Here is a 16,285-nt window from a genome sequence, read left to right as displayed (position 1 = left end):
CACGGAACTCCATGTGTGGTGAAATTTCTGGCACTGAATGGTTGATGGATGGTGGTAACTGATTGGATTCAGTTAATCTGGTATTGTGTTGTCATGTGAAATGAAACTGGTCCTTTATGCTAAAGAAATAGAGTTTCAGTCCAGGTGCACAAAAACTAGAACACACACACACACTGCGCTTATTTCCACACACACTTCCTGAACTGAAAATGAAACCCAGCTGTGTTCCCGTCAACCGTGTGGATCTTGCCACTCATATGTCATGAAAAATATCCTCAGACAGGAATATTCCATGAGTGTCCCCACCAGCTAAGAGCCTTCAGTTTCACTCTGCAGGAAGGGAAAAGATGCACTTTTACAAATGTACCGTTTACTTTAAGCTGGCTGAGTGAAGACCCAGTTCAGGAAAATAAGCATGTCGCTGAGTGTAAACAAGTCAGTGGGGGGGATTGTTTTTGTGTCCCTTGCCCCTTCACCACCCCGGGCCCTGAGGGAACTGCTGGACTCTTTTAATGTAGACTCTGGGGCTGTTTGTCCAGATGTGGGACTCCTGGATAGACAAAGTCCCCAAATAACCACAAACATGGCTCTTTTATTCCAGAAAAAAAAGTGTATTGAACATGTACTGTTCACTGTCTTCACACAGGGATCCAAGAGGGCACCCAATGCACTAAGTGTAAGAATGAATGGGCGCTGAAGACCTCCATAGCTCTGCTCTATGTGCTGTGTACTCTCCTCACCATCGCCGTTGCTGTGCTTGGATATAAAGGTAACGTTCACATCTCAGCTCTCAGCTGCACTCGTTTCCTTCAATGCTGAAATGATTCACTTGCATTGTGATGAAAGATCCAGAGTTCAAACATATCATTAGGTTTCTCGGTGCTTGAGGTTCAGTGAGGTTTCCTCTGCTTGCAGCTTTTAGTCCCTCAATGTGCCTGAGAATGACACAAATGTTTGTCAAAACTTGAGTGTTATTGTTAGAATTAAATAGTAATGGAAAGTCTGACCAGGAAGAAGTAGTGACACACCTACAAGAGCAAATATCTAGACGTCTCTTGCAGATGCAGATAAAGGGTCAGTTCACCCAAATCACCAAAATATATACAGCTGGTCTGAGAAATTCACACTTTTGGAATAATAAAGGTTCATGCATGTGTATATGTTGAGTTACACAAACAATCTGTTAGCTTATCATATAGACTGAAATCAGAGCAAACAGCTCGCCTGGGAACATGTGAATAAATAATAAATATCCTGGGAAGTTGAGGGATTGTGTAAGCTCAGTGTGCTACAAGAATTAGGTGCATAAATGTATGCAGACAGGAGGGACATAACAAGAAAGGTTGATTTTCCACTGTTGTAAGACATGAGGAAGTCAGTGGTGTGGCTGCAGATTTCATTTTCACCTTTTTGAATATATTTTCCTTCATTACAGGCACGTGTGTTTATATGGATAGCACATGTTTCGTTTCACTCCTGCCTCCTGCATTGAGGTGGAAACTAAAATCTCTCTAATCCTTAACACATCAGTCCTAATTATCTAACACTTTTCTGTTGGACACATACTGAGTTTAAACTTCAGCAACTCATTTGCAAAATGAACCTTTCGTCACCCAAAACCACTACATTTAGGTGAATTGACCCTTTAAATTTTGCTGTCTGTCACCCCTCTCGTTCTGCTGTAGCCTCTCTGTCTCCACCCTCCAGCCTTCACTCAATTTATTTTACCAACACCCCCCAAAGCTCACACCTCCGGTGAAGTCCTTCAGCCTTTTGGAACTCAGCTTCCTGGTTGGCTTTTTCTCATTTTTTCCATTCCCGCCGTCTTTCGCGGGATTGAACTCTGAATGTTCCGGCTATAATTGTGCTAAACATTCCCACATGTGAGTGCGTCCTTTATTTTCATTTGGTGAAAACAGTGTGAAGTTAACATGTTCTGGGGTTATCTGTGTGTCTTTAGTGCATGAAACAATGATGTCCCCTCACGCTCTGAGCTCTTGTTCCACGCTACATGTTTTCATGCAGGCCTAATTGATCCCAGATGAGCAGCGAGTGAACTCAGTACAACTCCAGCAGAACCCACTGAAATTGGGTTTTTACTGGCACTGAAGCACTGCTCTGTCAAGGGAACCACAGCTCAGCCTAAACACACTCTCAGCTCCAGATGGTTATGTAGTGAGACCTGGAGTGCTCTATGCACTTAACATGTGTGCTTCTCTGTGTCCTCCATCGCTGACCCACACAGACGTCCACAGTGTGGCCCCTTTGTTTGGATGCAGTTTCACCTCAGAAGTATAGCTTTAGATTCAGTGACCTCTGTCTTCTCTCCTGCAGCTCATCTCAAGTGATTGACGCGACCAGGACAATATGAGGTCATTCTCAGGGCTCGGAGGATTTAAGTTCCATTAGTTTTCTTCAAAGGCAGCAAGAAAATGACCTGAAACTTTCACCTCTGTTTGTGGGAGGTTTCTTTCTTTTTACAAAGGCCCAAAACACTGAAGAGCAAAAAAGGCTGCTTGTACAAAATCAGTTGGTTAATTGACTTCATGAAATTGAAATAACAGGCCCTTAGTGCATGGACAATAAAGCTAAGTTGCTCTATTATTTGATACATTCAGGACTTAGGCTGCTGCTAAAGCCCACAAGGTCACAGTGGCTAATGTTAGCAAACTTTAACAAGTCATTTTAGTACAAATGTTATACCTGTTCGGAGGTGTTTTCCTGCTTGATTGACTGAAATGTAACTTTGCTCATTTCAGATATTTACTGCACATTTTTGCACTTCCATGTAGTAAACTGTGTGCAAACTGTGTGACATTGACATTATAAGTTGTGCAATTACCAGAAATGATCATTTGACAAACTTATCTACAATCTAATGTTAACTGTTTAGTCAACCCAGTACTGGTAACCAGTGTATATAACAAGTGTTTATTTTTCACCAACCACAACAACTGCTTTATTGGCTGCTAGTGTCTGTTACTTAGCCAGGATGACTTGCCCTTTTGATGACTCAATCCATTCACACGGAGTTTGAACATTTACTTGAACAGCAGAGAGCACATTTTAACACACTTTGGGCTGAGTTTGACATTGTGGCCTGTTTGTGCTAATGCTTATTTAATCTAATTAAAGTTAGCATGCACTCAGAACTGTAGATTTTCTGATGGCTACCAAAGAGCTGAGGATCAGGAGTGAATATAGAACTGCCTGGAACCCAAGTGACGAAGCAGACATCTAACACTGCAGTCAGTACATAAAACTTGATGTTAACGATAAATCACATGGTATTTTTTACAAAAGCCACTGAGCTGTTCATTGAGGCTTGGGCTTCTTGGCCTGCACCTCCTAGAAATAATAAGATAATCAAAGAATGGAGTTTACAGTTGTATAAGAAAAAAAAGCTTGATTTTACAAGACAGAGTCAACACACAGTTTCAGGAACCACCCACACAAAACCTGGACAGAGTTCAAACTAAAAACAGCCAAAGTAGTGCTTTCCTCTGCAGCAGTTGAAACTTTTTACATGTGTGCTTTATGGTTAATTTTACCGCAGTGTGATACAATGATTCTCCCTGGAGGCAAGTACATGAACATAACATGTGGAAAAGACCCAGATCGTTCTGCTTGTGTTGGTTTCGGTTTCCAGGTTGGTGTAAGTGTTTGTGAATGAAACAATGTGCGGTAGGTATAGGAAGTAGTTGGTCCACAGAGCTTAGGTCCAAGTGTTATTATTTGCGTTCTTTAGTGCTGCACTGTGTGCTGTGTCTGGAAATGTTTTCCAACTCAAATGACCACTTTCCTCATAGCTAATACAGGGATATAACACAGGACGTTTCACAGTCATCAATAAGCAGCCTGTCATCACCAGGAAAATATAACACTGGGTCCGTTTTTCCAAGCTGTCAAAATGGCTAGTGTATCTGACCCTCCTGTGGTTGTACCACTATAGTGTACACATCTTATTCTGCTAGATGCAGAAGCCATTTTTTCCTACACTTAACCAATGTACTGCAGTCAGGTTCTAGGCTTGCATAGCATAAAAACAGGAAATGATAGGAACCACTCTGTCTGACTGAAGAAAATGTTCTTGAGGTGCCATCTTTTTTTTTTTGCAGGTTTTGTTGTATGCTAAGCTAAGCTAATAGACAAAGATGATGCAGCATCTCCCTTGAATTTCAACGTATGCAACAAAAAAACAGCGAATGATTAGCTGAACAGTGACTACATTAAAGTTGATGTGATGATGGCCAACATTATAAACACTGTATACACTCTCATTTCATCATTGACCGTTGTAATGATAAAATCTCTCCATGGTGACAAAAAAACAGGGTAACCTACAGTGATAAAATGCTAACACAGTTTCTGATTGTAGGACTGCTGACTAGAGAAATGAAATAAGATGCACTTTAAGTCAGTGTTTTTGCTCGTGAGACCACATATGGCAGGGTTTACAACAGCTCGTCTCTGCTAAGAAGTGAAAGCCTTTGAATAAATTCAAATGCTGCGGTAAACAGCTGGGATGCAGCTTCCCATGCCGTTTACCCGGTTAAAGGATGAGTCCCCCTGGCGAGGCTGGTGGTGGTAGAAGTGGGCTCCTTCCCCGGAGTTCCAGACACATTCCAGAGGAAATGAATGCTGGTGTCGCCTGTGGGGGCGTGAAGAGCCTCCCTGCCACAGTGTCTGTCTCCACTGGGTTCTCTTTGATCCGCCTATTTACTAAAGACCTCCCCCCAGGTCACTTCCTGTCCCAGAGGGCCCTCGCCAATGTCCTCTAATGCACCAATGTCTCTATCATTGACCACCCACTCCATCTTTGTTGAATCAGTATCTCCATCATGTAAATGCATGGAAACTTATATCTCTTTACCTCTGTCACAGAGTAAATGTGGTCTAACCCAAGAGATTACAGTAATCGAGTCCACCATTATTACATACCTACAAAGCATGTAGACGCATCCTTTATACTATCTGGCGGAGACTCTTACGTTGATCCCTTTTATATATGAAGTCTGAGGCTGCAGGGGGTTCTGTCGTCCCTGTTAATAAAGCATGGAGCCCCTGATGAGCCACTGACACTAATCTCTGCCCTTCCTGCCCTCTTGTCTTCACAGTGGTGCAAAAAGTCGACAGTGTGTCTGAAGGCATCGCAAACTATGGAGGAAAGATAGTTGCAGTTGAGACTGATCTGAAAAAGTTAGGTATGTATCCAGGTTTGAATGAGAGTAAACACTCCTGTGAAATTTTGTAATTCATGTACAAATCTGCACTACCAGATGATCAAACAGGAGAGAAGTCGGAGAATACCACGACAGAGATCCAGGCCTTTAAGAATAACATCTGGACTCTCCAGAGGCAGCTGTCTGCGGTGGAAGAACGCATCCACAGTGATCAAGTTAAGCTGAATCAGCTGCAGAACATTGGCTCAGACATCCAGAGCAGCCAGGGCTCCATTCAGGGACTACTCAACAGCAACACAGCCACCCTGCGCTCTGTGAATGGCACCCTGCAGTCGTACGGCAGTGTCATCGAGGCTCTGCAGGACACCACGGCCAGGCTGCAAAGAGAACTCCAGCAACAGGTGAAATTCCAAAACCAGGCACTGCTTAGCATTAGCAGCCTCAACCTCACACAGGCCCAGCAGAGAAGCCTCATTGCCACCCTGCAGCGCTCTGTGGATGATAGCGGCCAGGCCATTCAGAAAATGCGCAATGACTTCCAGAGCCTTGACCAGACAGCCCAACAGACACGCACTGACACTGAATGGCTTCGTGGTAAAATGGAAAACCTGCAGATCATGGCCAGTAATGTCTCGGCTCTGGCTAAGGCCAACAACGAGAGCCTGGAGGATGTGGGCGCGCAGCTTACTTTCATGACCAACCAGCTCCAGAACACCAGCAGCCTTGCTGATGCTCATGACCAGACCCTGCGGGAGATCATGGACCAACAAAGGGACTTTGGCAACCTCACGTCTGCAAAGTTTGACCGGCTGGAGGTTCGTCTGGATGAGTCAGAGCAGAGCATGGACCGTGTGACAGGCAACATCAGCTTCACCACACAGCTTCTGGGTGCCATCAACCTTAACCTGAATGACTTGCGCACTTGTTCTGAGACAGTAGGCCATCACTCAGACTTACTGCTGAACCTCAACAGCAGTGTGTCAGACATGAGGACGGATTCAACCAGTCTGAGGACGCAGCAGGAGGAGCTGGCAGCACGCTTGGACAAAGAAGTCACCAACCTCTCTATTGTCATGGAGGAGATGAAGCTGGTGGACAACAGGCACTCGCAGCTAATAACCAACTTCACAATCTTACAGGGTGAGAGATGCATGACTGCATGAGTCTGGTCATTTAAAGGTTAAGTTATGCTAATCAGCTACTGGCATTAGCTTTCTGTCTACTTTAAGCAGGAAAGCAAATAAGAATTTCCCATGTTATTTGTAACTTGTAATTTGTTGATCATCCTAAAGTACTTTTGTTTTCCTTCCTTAAGCTAACAGTATGTCTGTGTTTCAGGTCCCCCTGGTCCCAGAGGACCAAGAGGGGACAAAGGGTCACAGGGACCAACTGGTCAGACAGGCCAAAAGGGAGAGAAAGGAGAAAAAGGAGCACCAGGGATACGAGGACTCAGAGGCGAGCAAGGTAGTCCAGGACCTCCAGGTCTTCCAGGGTTGAAGGGCCTTCCAGGTGTACCTGGCAGCCCTGGATCCAAGGGATCCCGAGGGTCAGGAGGGAGAGCTGGCCCTCCTGGAGCTAGAGGAGAGCCGGGTCCAGCTGGCCTGCCTGGAAGAGATGGACAGCCTGGTCCTCAAGGGGCACAGGGCCCACCGGGAATCCGTGGTCCAATTGGACCAGCTGGGGAGCAAGGACCAAGGGGACTACTGGGGCCAGTAGGGCCTCCAGGGCCAGCAGGACCACCAGGACAAGCAGGAATGCCAATACGGGGTCCAGTCATTCCCTTTGGACCAGTGTCACTGCAGGATGAGGCAGTAGTTCCTACACTTTGGGCCCCAGGTAGGACTGTACGCACACTGTAGCCCAGAACTGGCCTTAATTAGCTTGTATGCAGTAACAGTGGTTGGTACTAGAATAATTCCAATACCATTAGCATTGTAAAATACCAATGCTGTAGACAAGAGAAGAAGACACCACACTCACGTCTGTATCCTAAATATGGAACCACAGTTAGCAGCTGATTCAGCTAGCTGGTTCAACAGTAACAAAATCCAACCAGCTTTTGCACTTTATACTATGCAACTAAGCCAAATGTTTGATGTCACTTTAGTGTCATGTGTTGTATTAAATGAAGTCATTGTTTGTGTTGCAGGATGTCCTGCTGAGTGGCTAAACTACAGAGACAGATGCTACCTTTTCTCCAAAGACCTGCACAACTTTGATGATGCAAAGGCCACCTGTGAATCAAAGTCTGCCTCGTTACTGATCATCAATGACATGGAGGAGCAGGTGACTTGTAAACCTTGTAATCCAAAGCCCATCACTGCTCTGTTTTGTTTCTAAGCTGTGCTTCCCTTTGTCCTTATGCAACCTCAGAAATGGCTGAAGAAGCAGACCTTTGGAAAAGGTTACTTTTGGATGGGTCTGACTGACAAAAAAGAAGAGAATGTGTGGCGCTGGCTGGATGAGACTGAACCTTCTTTCACGTTAGTATTAAATGAGGGAACATTTTCTGCTCTTGGGATGGATGTTGTTTCTTTCCAGTAAAAACACCATCTACAAACGAAGCTGCGGGTTTTCAGTTGCATGAAGCAACACCAAATAAACACTGAAATTCCTGCAAAAATCTCAACTCTGCAATAGTTTTTGATTGCTCTGACATACATGCTGCCCAAACAAATATTCTGAAAGTTATTCAACCTCGGGGTCATCCAGTTAAAGAAGGATTACAAAACTACATAAATGACAACGAGACCTAAATCACAAGAGTGTAGAGTCCTTCAGATCTGACTGGTGATGCTGTGTTTGGTTTTTCAGTGTAAACCTAACGCCCCCTTTTGTCTGCCTGCAGGAATTGGAAGCCAGGTCAGCCTGACAACTGGGGCCACGGCCATGAATTAGGGGAAAACTGCGCAGGTCTCATCCATGAAGGGTTATGGAACGATTTCTTCTGTGAAGATCTCATAAGCTACATCTGTGAGAAAGAGATGGAGACCTGTGAGTTGTGTTCTTTGTCATCTTCAAAGTTTCCGCTGCTTAATTGTACATTTTTAAGGAGATTCTCTTTATTTCCTGCAGCAAGATCGCCTGGATCATAGCGGGGCCTCAAAAGTGAGCGCATAGCGAGCAGCTAGACTTCACCCATGTGGCGTGAAGCCTATGGGAAAAAAGAGTCCATATGGAGAGGGCAAAGGGACACTTTTGAAATGAGCCCCCTGGGCTGCAGTGAGTCTCTCCAGCGCTGATGAAGCCAGTCCAACGTCGCCAGCAAGTGCAATACGACCAAAGACGGAGGACAATCTGAGTTTAAATTTCCAAATCACCACCTGATTTATATATATATATGAATATTTTTATGGATATTTGATATACATTTTATAAAACTGTACTCAATGGATGACTGAATATCTGAATGTATATTTCATTATGCAACTTTTTGTAGGAATATATAAATTCTATGAAGCCAAGTGGACTTACCGTTATGCTTTAGTGTATGAAATTGTCTTAAAAAAGTGCAAAATGATGCGCAAAAAACATGTCGCTGATATGCTACAAGGAAAACTGTTATCTAACCTCATGAATGTCTACGTAACATTTACATTTAGTAGGAATAAATTAAGTATATGCTTAGGAAAATGTCACAATCAGCTGGTTTACAGTTTATGTATGATTTATTTTTCACTATTACAGACATAAATATGTTCATGAATAAAAAACTGTGGCTCCTTCCAACAAATAGAAAATCTGCACTCAGGTATTTCCTGGATAAATGAAGGAAAAACTCACAAATAAAACTTTAAAAAACCCATTTTTCTGATTTTTTTTACATTTACATGCAGTCATCACAAAAGCTCTCCTCGGTATTGTAGAATTTAGTTTATTGATTTTGCACAAAAAGATATTTTCACATTTCTATTGTGTGTTTTTTCCTTGAAAAATAACTTGAATTTGACATTTGTAGTTTCTCTCTTCTTCTCAGATAACCACTGGGCTTTCCTCTCAAGTCATTTCACATTCTGTTTTCCTGCTTTAGGTCAACTCCAATCACAGTCACTCCTTTAAGCTGCACAGAAGATTGAAATGATCTAACAAATAGCACCTTTTTAGTAGGAGGGACATCTAACTATCTTTCTATCAGTACCGACACCAGATTTGTTAAAAAACAGAGAAAAGACAAGAGACTGAAGACTGCGAGTGCTCACATGAATTTGAACTGTAACCTACGGTGGCCTACAGGAAGAGGACGAATCTACGACAACTTCTGTGAAGACTCAAATTAGTTTAAGATGCACTGTTGTAAAATAATTTGACATAGTAAACATCAAAAGAATGCAGGAGCAGGAGCCAAGCAGACAAAACGTTAAGTTTGAGCTATGCTTGCTCTAAGTGTGAATAAATTATTGTTAAGAAGTAGGCTTAGTATTTTTACTTTTTACTGCTTGTTTCACATTGCATCATTTACACAAACATACACAAAAGAAGCAGCATATTGTCTAAATGCAGATTTATTGTTGAGGTATGATAGATCTATGAATATTCTCTCTGTGAAACTTTGATTTGTACAGCTATTTTAAATATAAAATGGGTTGTGGAATACACTTTAAAAAAATAAATCTGCCAATTAGCTGGGCTGGAGGATGAACAACTCAGGAGACACAACTTACAATCTAACCTTTGCTTTCACATATGCCTCGCTCTCCTTCAGGGTGCAGTGTTGTGGCTCAGTGTTATCAGGCTGCATGGCTTCAGTGCAACACGATGCTGTAAGGCTGCTGGATGAATAAAGGACACTTTCAGTGCTGAGACGCAGCACCGGGCTTCTGTCTCAGGCATCAGCAACACTGGGACTGTAAACATGTTTCCAATATTTCCATTCAGAGAGGAATTAATCCTACAGAGACGTACTCTCGTCAGCTCTCATCAGACCGGTCGACCAGCTGTGTGGCTCTTCGGGTCCCGTGCAGTGCAGAATGTAACGGCCGATGGTGCTAAAGGTGAGATGGAGGTGAAGCAGAAGTGGTGGAGGTGTGAGGGTGATGTGGAAGCAGGCTGGCTCAAACGAAGGCATGAGGTGGTGCTTGTCTAGTCGTCCTTCTCCACAATGACTTCCCCGTGTAGCACCCTTCTCCTCTGCCGCAGCATGTGGAAGTAGAGCTGAGGAAACACTGAAAGACAAAAAAAAATCAATCACTGAATCACAATTCAGTCAGGACCACTTCTATTTGCAGTCAGTTACAGTTGGCTCTGTTCTCAAATCTCCCAGCATAATCTTGGGAAGCCTAAGGCTCCTTCCATCTGCATATTTTAGCAGATGGAAGCAGAAGATAGCCTACTTCTCTGTCTTCTGTGCTGGGAAGCCTAAGGTAGAAGGAGGTTATCTACCCAAGCTGTGTGTAGACAGGCATCTATGCAACTGGCCATACTGGCCCTCCCACGTGTACATGATAAGGAAAGCCTTAGGTAGAAAAAAGTACACCTACTTGCACCTCTGTGTGCACATTTGGAAAGCCTAAGGTGAAAAGACAACACTGGATCATCTTTTGTGTAGATATGCGAGGTGTAATGGGAAACAGATCATTCCACTTTGCCCTTTCCTGCACATATTATGTAGAAAGCCTTAGGCAACTAGAGAAATTCTCCCCAGTTTAAATCATGCACTCATCCTTGCATTCTGTTTTTATTCACAGCGTACACAGTGGCCTTTTTTCAACACACGGCGTTGTGTAAAATGGATGTTATAGGACAACATGGCTCCTTACGTGGTATGTAGGACAGCATGACAATGATGAGGCAGTAGTAGTAGTCAAACGACACATTATACTTGTTAGGGAGCCTCAAGGAGTACATTCCAGATCTGCGTACGAACGGCAGTGCAGCATAAATGGTGAGCAGCTCTCCGATGACTCCCAGCGGGTACAAGATGATGAAGAAGTTGTATCTGCAACAGAAATCAGAAAGAGCTGGAGGTCCTGAAATCCACACAGACCTGAAGCCAGAGGATGTTAATGCACTCACATGCAGGATCAGGCTCAGAAAACACACAAATGCAGGGACACACATTATAACAAATGGTACCTTGGAAAAGTAACAAATCAGCAGCAGGATGAGTTCCCACCCACCAGGATATGCCAGTGAAAAAGGGGTTAATTTAGCACAATGTGTCAGTGGGATCCAGTGGCTGAACTTTAAACAGGGGATGTATTCCGGTTGTTTTGTATAAAAACACAGACCACCTCTCAATGTGGAAACTGCAGACACTTCACATAATGGGCGCACAATGATTTCATCTACAATTCCTAACAGCAGAAGAGAGCAGCTCACATGCAAATTATACTCCTAATTATTATACTGCAAAGTGTAAATCTGAGTCTGCCCCCTTTATTCACAGCAGGTCTTTCTAGTATGCCATGACTCAGGACTACAGGGATCCTGTTTTTAGTCAGGACCACAGCAAAGGCTCAGAGGAGCGTCTCAGCGGATGTGAGAGAAATGTTGGGTGAACATTCCATGACCAAAACAGATGGTCTTAAAAACAGGAGCAGCTGAACATGAGCCCCTCTCCGGGGGCCTGGCGTCTCCTCCGTACTTAAAGAAAGACATGGAGGGTGGGGGCAGGGAGGAGAGGAGAGGAATCAAGAGCAGAAACAAAAGAATAGCTGGCACAAATATTGTGATGGACCCCAGAAGATCACGCTGAAGTTGTAAGCGTTTGTTAGAGGTAACCCTGAGACAGCGATGTGTCAGGGTTGTAAATGAGCTGATGTAAACTGTAAACCTCACTTCCGTGCAGAGACCTCACTGCTCTGTGTGCTGGACAGCTATCAATGTGTACAGCTGACGTTCCTCCCCAACGACTCCAATTTCAGGTGAGCTAGGGCAGACAGCCACGTCACCACTACTCTGCATACAGCAGAAGGCAGGCATTATGTCACTCTAAGAGAGTGAATCAATAAATAAATTCCAAACATTTCACATTAACAGAATGTGGAAAAAGATCATGTATTGTGTCACTGGGATATCTACAGATTAGCATGATATACACTCCAGTAATACCATTTACTAGATAAAATCATAACTTGTAAAAGAAATAAAAATTGCTTTGATAAGAAGTGGACAGGCTTGAGAGTTATGTTTTTAACAAATAGATGTAAAGCAATCAAGCTGCAGTTGCCTGTGCGGCCTCTGGGGGCTGGCTCCCAAAGTGAGTCAATCCCTAAAGACTCCATCTTTAAAATGCCCAACAGTACAGCAGAAATAAACATGCTAACAAAAATGTGTCTGTTCATTGAGACAAATGTATGTGAAGTACATTATATACTTCTTTAGACAACTATGGGTGACCTCATGGACACTTCGTCCGTAGTTATATATAGTCTATGGCTAGAGGATGGATCATGGACCTCTTGCTGCACTACTGCTTCCTTTGCCTATGATGTCCCCTCTGGAAATTAAAGAAAGCCGTGCTAAATAACCAAATAGAAACAACAGCTCCCCCCTCTGGAGAAAGCTAATACACCTTTTTTGTATGAAATTAAACCCTACAATGCAGTCACACAGTTAATCTGTTTTGTGTCAGTATTGTCGGACCACAGTGTTAGCAGTTAGTTTACCCTCCATTGACAGACACAGGCTAATAAGGTGCTAATCAATGAACACACACACATGCTTCTCCTCTCTCTCTTTCTCTCTGAGCCCCCGGACACTCAATACACACACGGCTGTACTACTTCCTGATGTAAAGCCGGTCTAGGCCCATCAAAGGAAGCATGCCAGAGGTGAGATAATGCTCACACACACACACACACACAGACTGTCTGACAATTCTAACGGCATCTCCACCTGGCCCATTTGATGAAGTACGGCAAGTGGTTGAGCAGGTTGAATGTGTAGTAGGAATATCTGGTAATCTCTGTCACTGTCCACACAACCAGGAATAGGATTACACTTTCTTCATTCTGGATCTTCATCAGGTCAGAAAAAATGTCAAATATACAAAAGAAAGAAACAGAAAAGAAACTTCTTCTAAACCATGTAAGAGGCTAGACTGTCTGTGAAACCTCAGATTGAATGTCATATTCACCTGTCTGATGCTGTTGGTGATGAACCAAACCATGAAAATCCGCGAGCACACTTGAACCCCAGTTACAATCACAGAAGTCCTCACGATTCCTGCAGCAGAGCCAGAATTAAAAAAAAAACACCAATCAACACAGAGACAGACGTAGAAATGTATGAAAACATTTTTAAATTTGAAAATAAATTCACCAAAATCCTCACATACCAATGGCACAGTGTCCCACCTGTCAGACAGGACACACAAACACAGCTGATTAAGCATCTTGTCTTCTTAAAAAGAAACTTTAAGTTCATTTCAAGATTGAATCTCACCTCAACTAAAGCAAAGGTCTGGAAAAACTTGAGTGTCCTTGCTATACTTCTGTACAGACCCTTGTGTGTGCCTTTCTGGATGTAGAAGCGCATCATTGTCATGGCCAAAACCAGCCACCTGCACAAAAACAACACATCACCTTACATAAACACACAGCTTAGTGTTGCCATCAGATCCTATATCACTGATAGGGTATTTTACCAGCTGACATGTATCAGTATGCATTAGTATTCTGCCAGATAGAGCGACCCCTATTGGTATGCGGTATAAATGCTCATTCATTCAGTGTAGTGTTTACTGTGTACAACCGAGAATAACAGAAAAAAGGTGCTTTATTAAAATCACATTTACACTTTGGTATGTGTAACATATTCTCATCCATTACAGTGCTTTGATTACATCTGATGTCAGTTTTTTTGGTGCACAGTATTTAGGCAGTACATCCAGATGTTTCAGCAAGTCCTTGTACTGTACTGTAAGGCAGCAAACACTAAAACTGTCTTGTGTACTACAACATAATGAGCTGGTTTATGTACTCCTGATCCAGTAATGTCTGTGGGCCTTCAGCACGTGCCTCCTTATAATAAAGGGGCTGGTGACAGCTCCTCCACAGACTGAGACATCAGCGTCATAATGTGATCCCATAACGTCACGGTTGTAAATAAAGACGCAATCAATAAGGAGGAGCTGTGCCAAACTGGGAGTCCTCATTGATCCGGTGCTCTGACAGCTCTGGCTGTATTGATCCAGTATGGGCAGCGTCTAATATAAACACAACTCTTTTCTGTTCACCTCACAAATGTTAATAAAAATCTGCCCATTGAGCACTTCACAGTCCCGGACCTGAGCTCCAGTGTCAGCGCGCCCCGGCTATACTTATCACTGCAACTGTGGGACGCGCCGTGGGCCTTGACGCTGACACCATGCAGTCAGCCCTATTTGGACACGGCTGCAGCGCCAGCCTGTCACTTCAGCCAAACACCTCTCATTCATTTCACAACGCTCCGACACGTCTTTTCTATGTACAATCTTCTCCTCACTATCAAACCGCTCGCTCAACGTTTCCTCCAACTCCTGCGAGGCGACGAGCCGCTGAACGCAGCGAGCTGAACAGGCACTTTCTGCCTGACACACAGACACACACAGTCCTATAAACAGCAACACACGCGTACGGTTTTTTAGGGAGCGGCTAACTTTGCGGCTTTTCTTATTATTAGGCGACAGCGGCGGTATTACGCACGTACCCGGCGGTCATGGCGATGTTGTAGAAAGTGAGCCATGCTGTAGCGAGGGAGCTTTTCGTTCTCTTCTTGTTGTTGTTTTCCTTCTCCTCAACCGTGCCGTCCTCCTCGCTGGACGCCATGGTACCGGGGGCAGGGTGGGGAAGTCAGGAAGGGAGCTGACAGCTGGGGCTAGAAGGGAGGGGAGCAGCGGGGTCATCCATCCATCTGTGCGTCCACGGAACTCCCCTCTCCCTCTCGCGGGACTATAGTGAAACAAGTGCGTGGCCTGCCGGTGGGTCTGGGACAAGTGCAATAAAGTGAGCATGTGACAGGTTTGGATGTGTTGAAGGGGTTAAGCTGCAGAAACTCAGGGGCCTCGGTCGTGATTATTTTTTATTTTCACAATGGGGATCAAGTTACGTTACTTTCAGTCAGAGAATAAAAACTCATCACTTTACTTAGCTGCAGTACTGATACAGCCACATAAAGTGCCTTGTTTGTAACCAAATGTCATGCAAGACATGGGCAGTGATAAAAACTGCAGTTCCTCAAATGGCCACTTGAGGCTTTCTCCAAATGTGAGTCAGTCCCCACAGACCTCCATGTTCAAATATTTACAGTCTGGTCCAAAAAAAATAACATTTATATATCACTTGTTTGAATTATTTTAAACCTTACAAGCGTCATCCAATGAAGGTGTGACCCTTTAAGTGGGTATTGTCACAGGTCACCATGCTGGCTTCACAGTAGAAGAAGCAGAAGAGGGACCATCCACCAGGACTGAAGCCAATCTCAGCTGTCATTCAGCTTGTCAGTTTATTGCAGGACCCTCACAGAAGAGACCCTCACACACACTCACGTCCACCCAACAGACAATATAGAGTCACAGATTAACACTGACATCTTTGAATATGGGAGGAGGGTGCAAGCCTAGCCAGCTCTCCACTGTAAGAAGAGTAGTGCAGCTGCCTTCCTGCTGTTGAACTTCTCCACAGGTATCAATCTGTCCTGGACTACTCTCATGGAGGCACTGCCTGAGAAACTGCATTGATGCAAAATCTAAAATTAGCCCTCCTAATGACACCGGCCAGAAATGTGTGTAAACTAAAGACTGCACCATACGTAGTGCAGACCACCAAAATCCTGATCCAGTTACTTTATCAGCAGGTGTTCAGGTGTCTGAGGTCCAGCTGTGACAGGTTGTGGATGGATCGGCCGCATCATTGGCTCAGAAAGAAAGAAAACTCTTCATTATATTGAGCTGCAGCTTCAGAGTTTGAACACTAGATGGTGACAGGTAGATACAAGAAGATCCTCTCTGCTTTCAGCTGTTTCTCAAGTTACAGCCAACAGTTCTTGGATGCTGATTTTACCATGGGAGATTTGGAGAATGTCCAGGTAGATTATAAAGTAATTAAAGTTCTGTTGGGATTTAAACTTCCAACACATTGACTGGGAGATTTTTTTTAACCCTTAATCATCACACAGAGAGG

General features: G+C 43.9%; 2 protein-coding genes across 2 annotated transcripts in view; one reads left to right on the top strand and one right to left on the bottom strand.

Moving 5' to 3' along the window:
* The window catches only part of LOC114452972 (collectin-12-like), a 28,674-nt gene extending 19,688 nt beyond the window's left edge, over nucleotides 1-8,986 (top strand). The window contains exons 3-10 of the mRNA XM_028432547.1: nucleotides 647-769; nucleotides 5,118-5,204; nucleotides 5,280-6,323; nucleotides 6,522-7,019; nucleotides 7,333-7,469; nucleotides 7,557-7,666; nucleotides 8,032-8,177; nucleotides 8,259-8,986. Of these exons, the coding sequence (XP_028288348.1) occupies nucleotides 647-769; nucleotides 5,118-5,204; nucleotides 5,280-6,323; nucleotides 6,522-7,019; nucleotides 7,333-7,469; nucleotides 7,557-7,666; nucleotides 8,032-8,177; nucleotides 8,259-8,278 (2,165 nt within the window). The 3' untranslated portion in view covers nucleotides 8,279-8,986. The remainder of the gene's footprint in view (nucleotides 1-646; nucleotides 770-5,117; nucleotides 5,205-5,279; nucleotides 6,324-6,521; nucleotides 7,020-7,332; nucleotides 7,470-7,556; nucleotides 7,667-8,031; nucleotides 8,178-8,258) is intronic.
* A 55-nt stretch (nucleotides 8,987-9,041) lies between these two features.
* On the bottom strand, nucleotides 9,042-14,932 carry hacd1 (3-hydroxyacyl-CoA dehydratase 1). Its single transcript, XM_028432549.1, has 7 exons — nucleotides 14,814-14,932; nucleotides 13,569-13,686; nucleotides 13,462-13,480; nucleotides 13,261-13,349; nucleotides 13,020-13,141; nucleotides 10,940-11,118; nucleotides 9,042-10,345 (listed from the first exon to the last, which is right to left on the bottom strand). The coding sequence occupies exons 1-7, from the start codon at nucleotides 14,930-14,932 to the stop codon at nucleotides 10,263-10,265; spliced, it is 729 nt and encodes a 242-aa protein (XP_028288350.1). The 3' UTR covers nucleotides 9,042-10,262.
* Nucleotides 14,933-16,285: the final 1,353 nt, after the last annotated feature.

The sequence above is a fragment of the Parambassis ranga genome, chromosome 20 (assembly GCF_900634625.1).
Source record: "Parambassis ranga chromosome 20, fParRan2.1, whole genome shotgun sequence".
In the NCBI taxonomy this organism is placed as follows: domain Eukaryota; kingdom Metazoa; phylum Chordata; class Actinopteri; family Ambassidae; genus Parambassis; species Parambassis ranga.
The sequence above is the reverse complement of the archived record's forward strand: the minus strand, read 5'-3'. Positions and strand labels throughout refer to the sequence as shown.

Coding starts and splice junctions, on each gene's coding strand:
- hacd1 (XM_028432549.1), bottom strand. CDS start 14,932: ATGGCGTCCAGCGAGGAGGACGGCACGGTTGAGGAGAAGGAAAACAAC. Junction 13,687..14,813: donor AACATCGCCATGACCGCCGG/GTACGTGCGTAA, acceptor GTTTTTGTGCAG/GTGGCTGGTTTTGGCCATGA. Junction 13,142..13,260: donor TCACCAACAGCATCAGACAG/GTGAATATGACA, acceptor GACCTGATGAAG/ATCCAGAATGAAGAAAGTGT.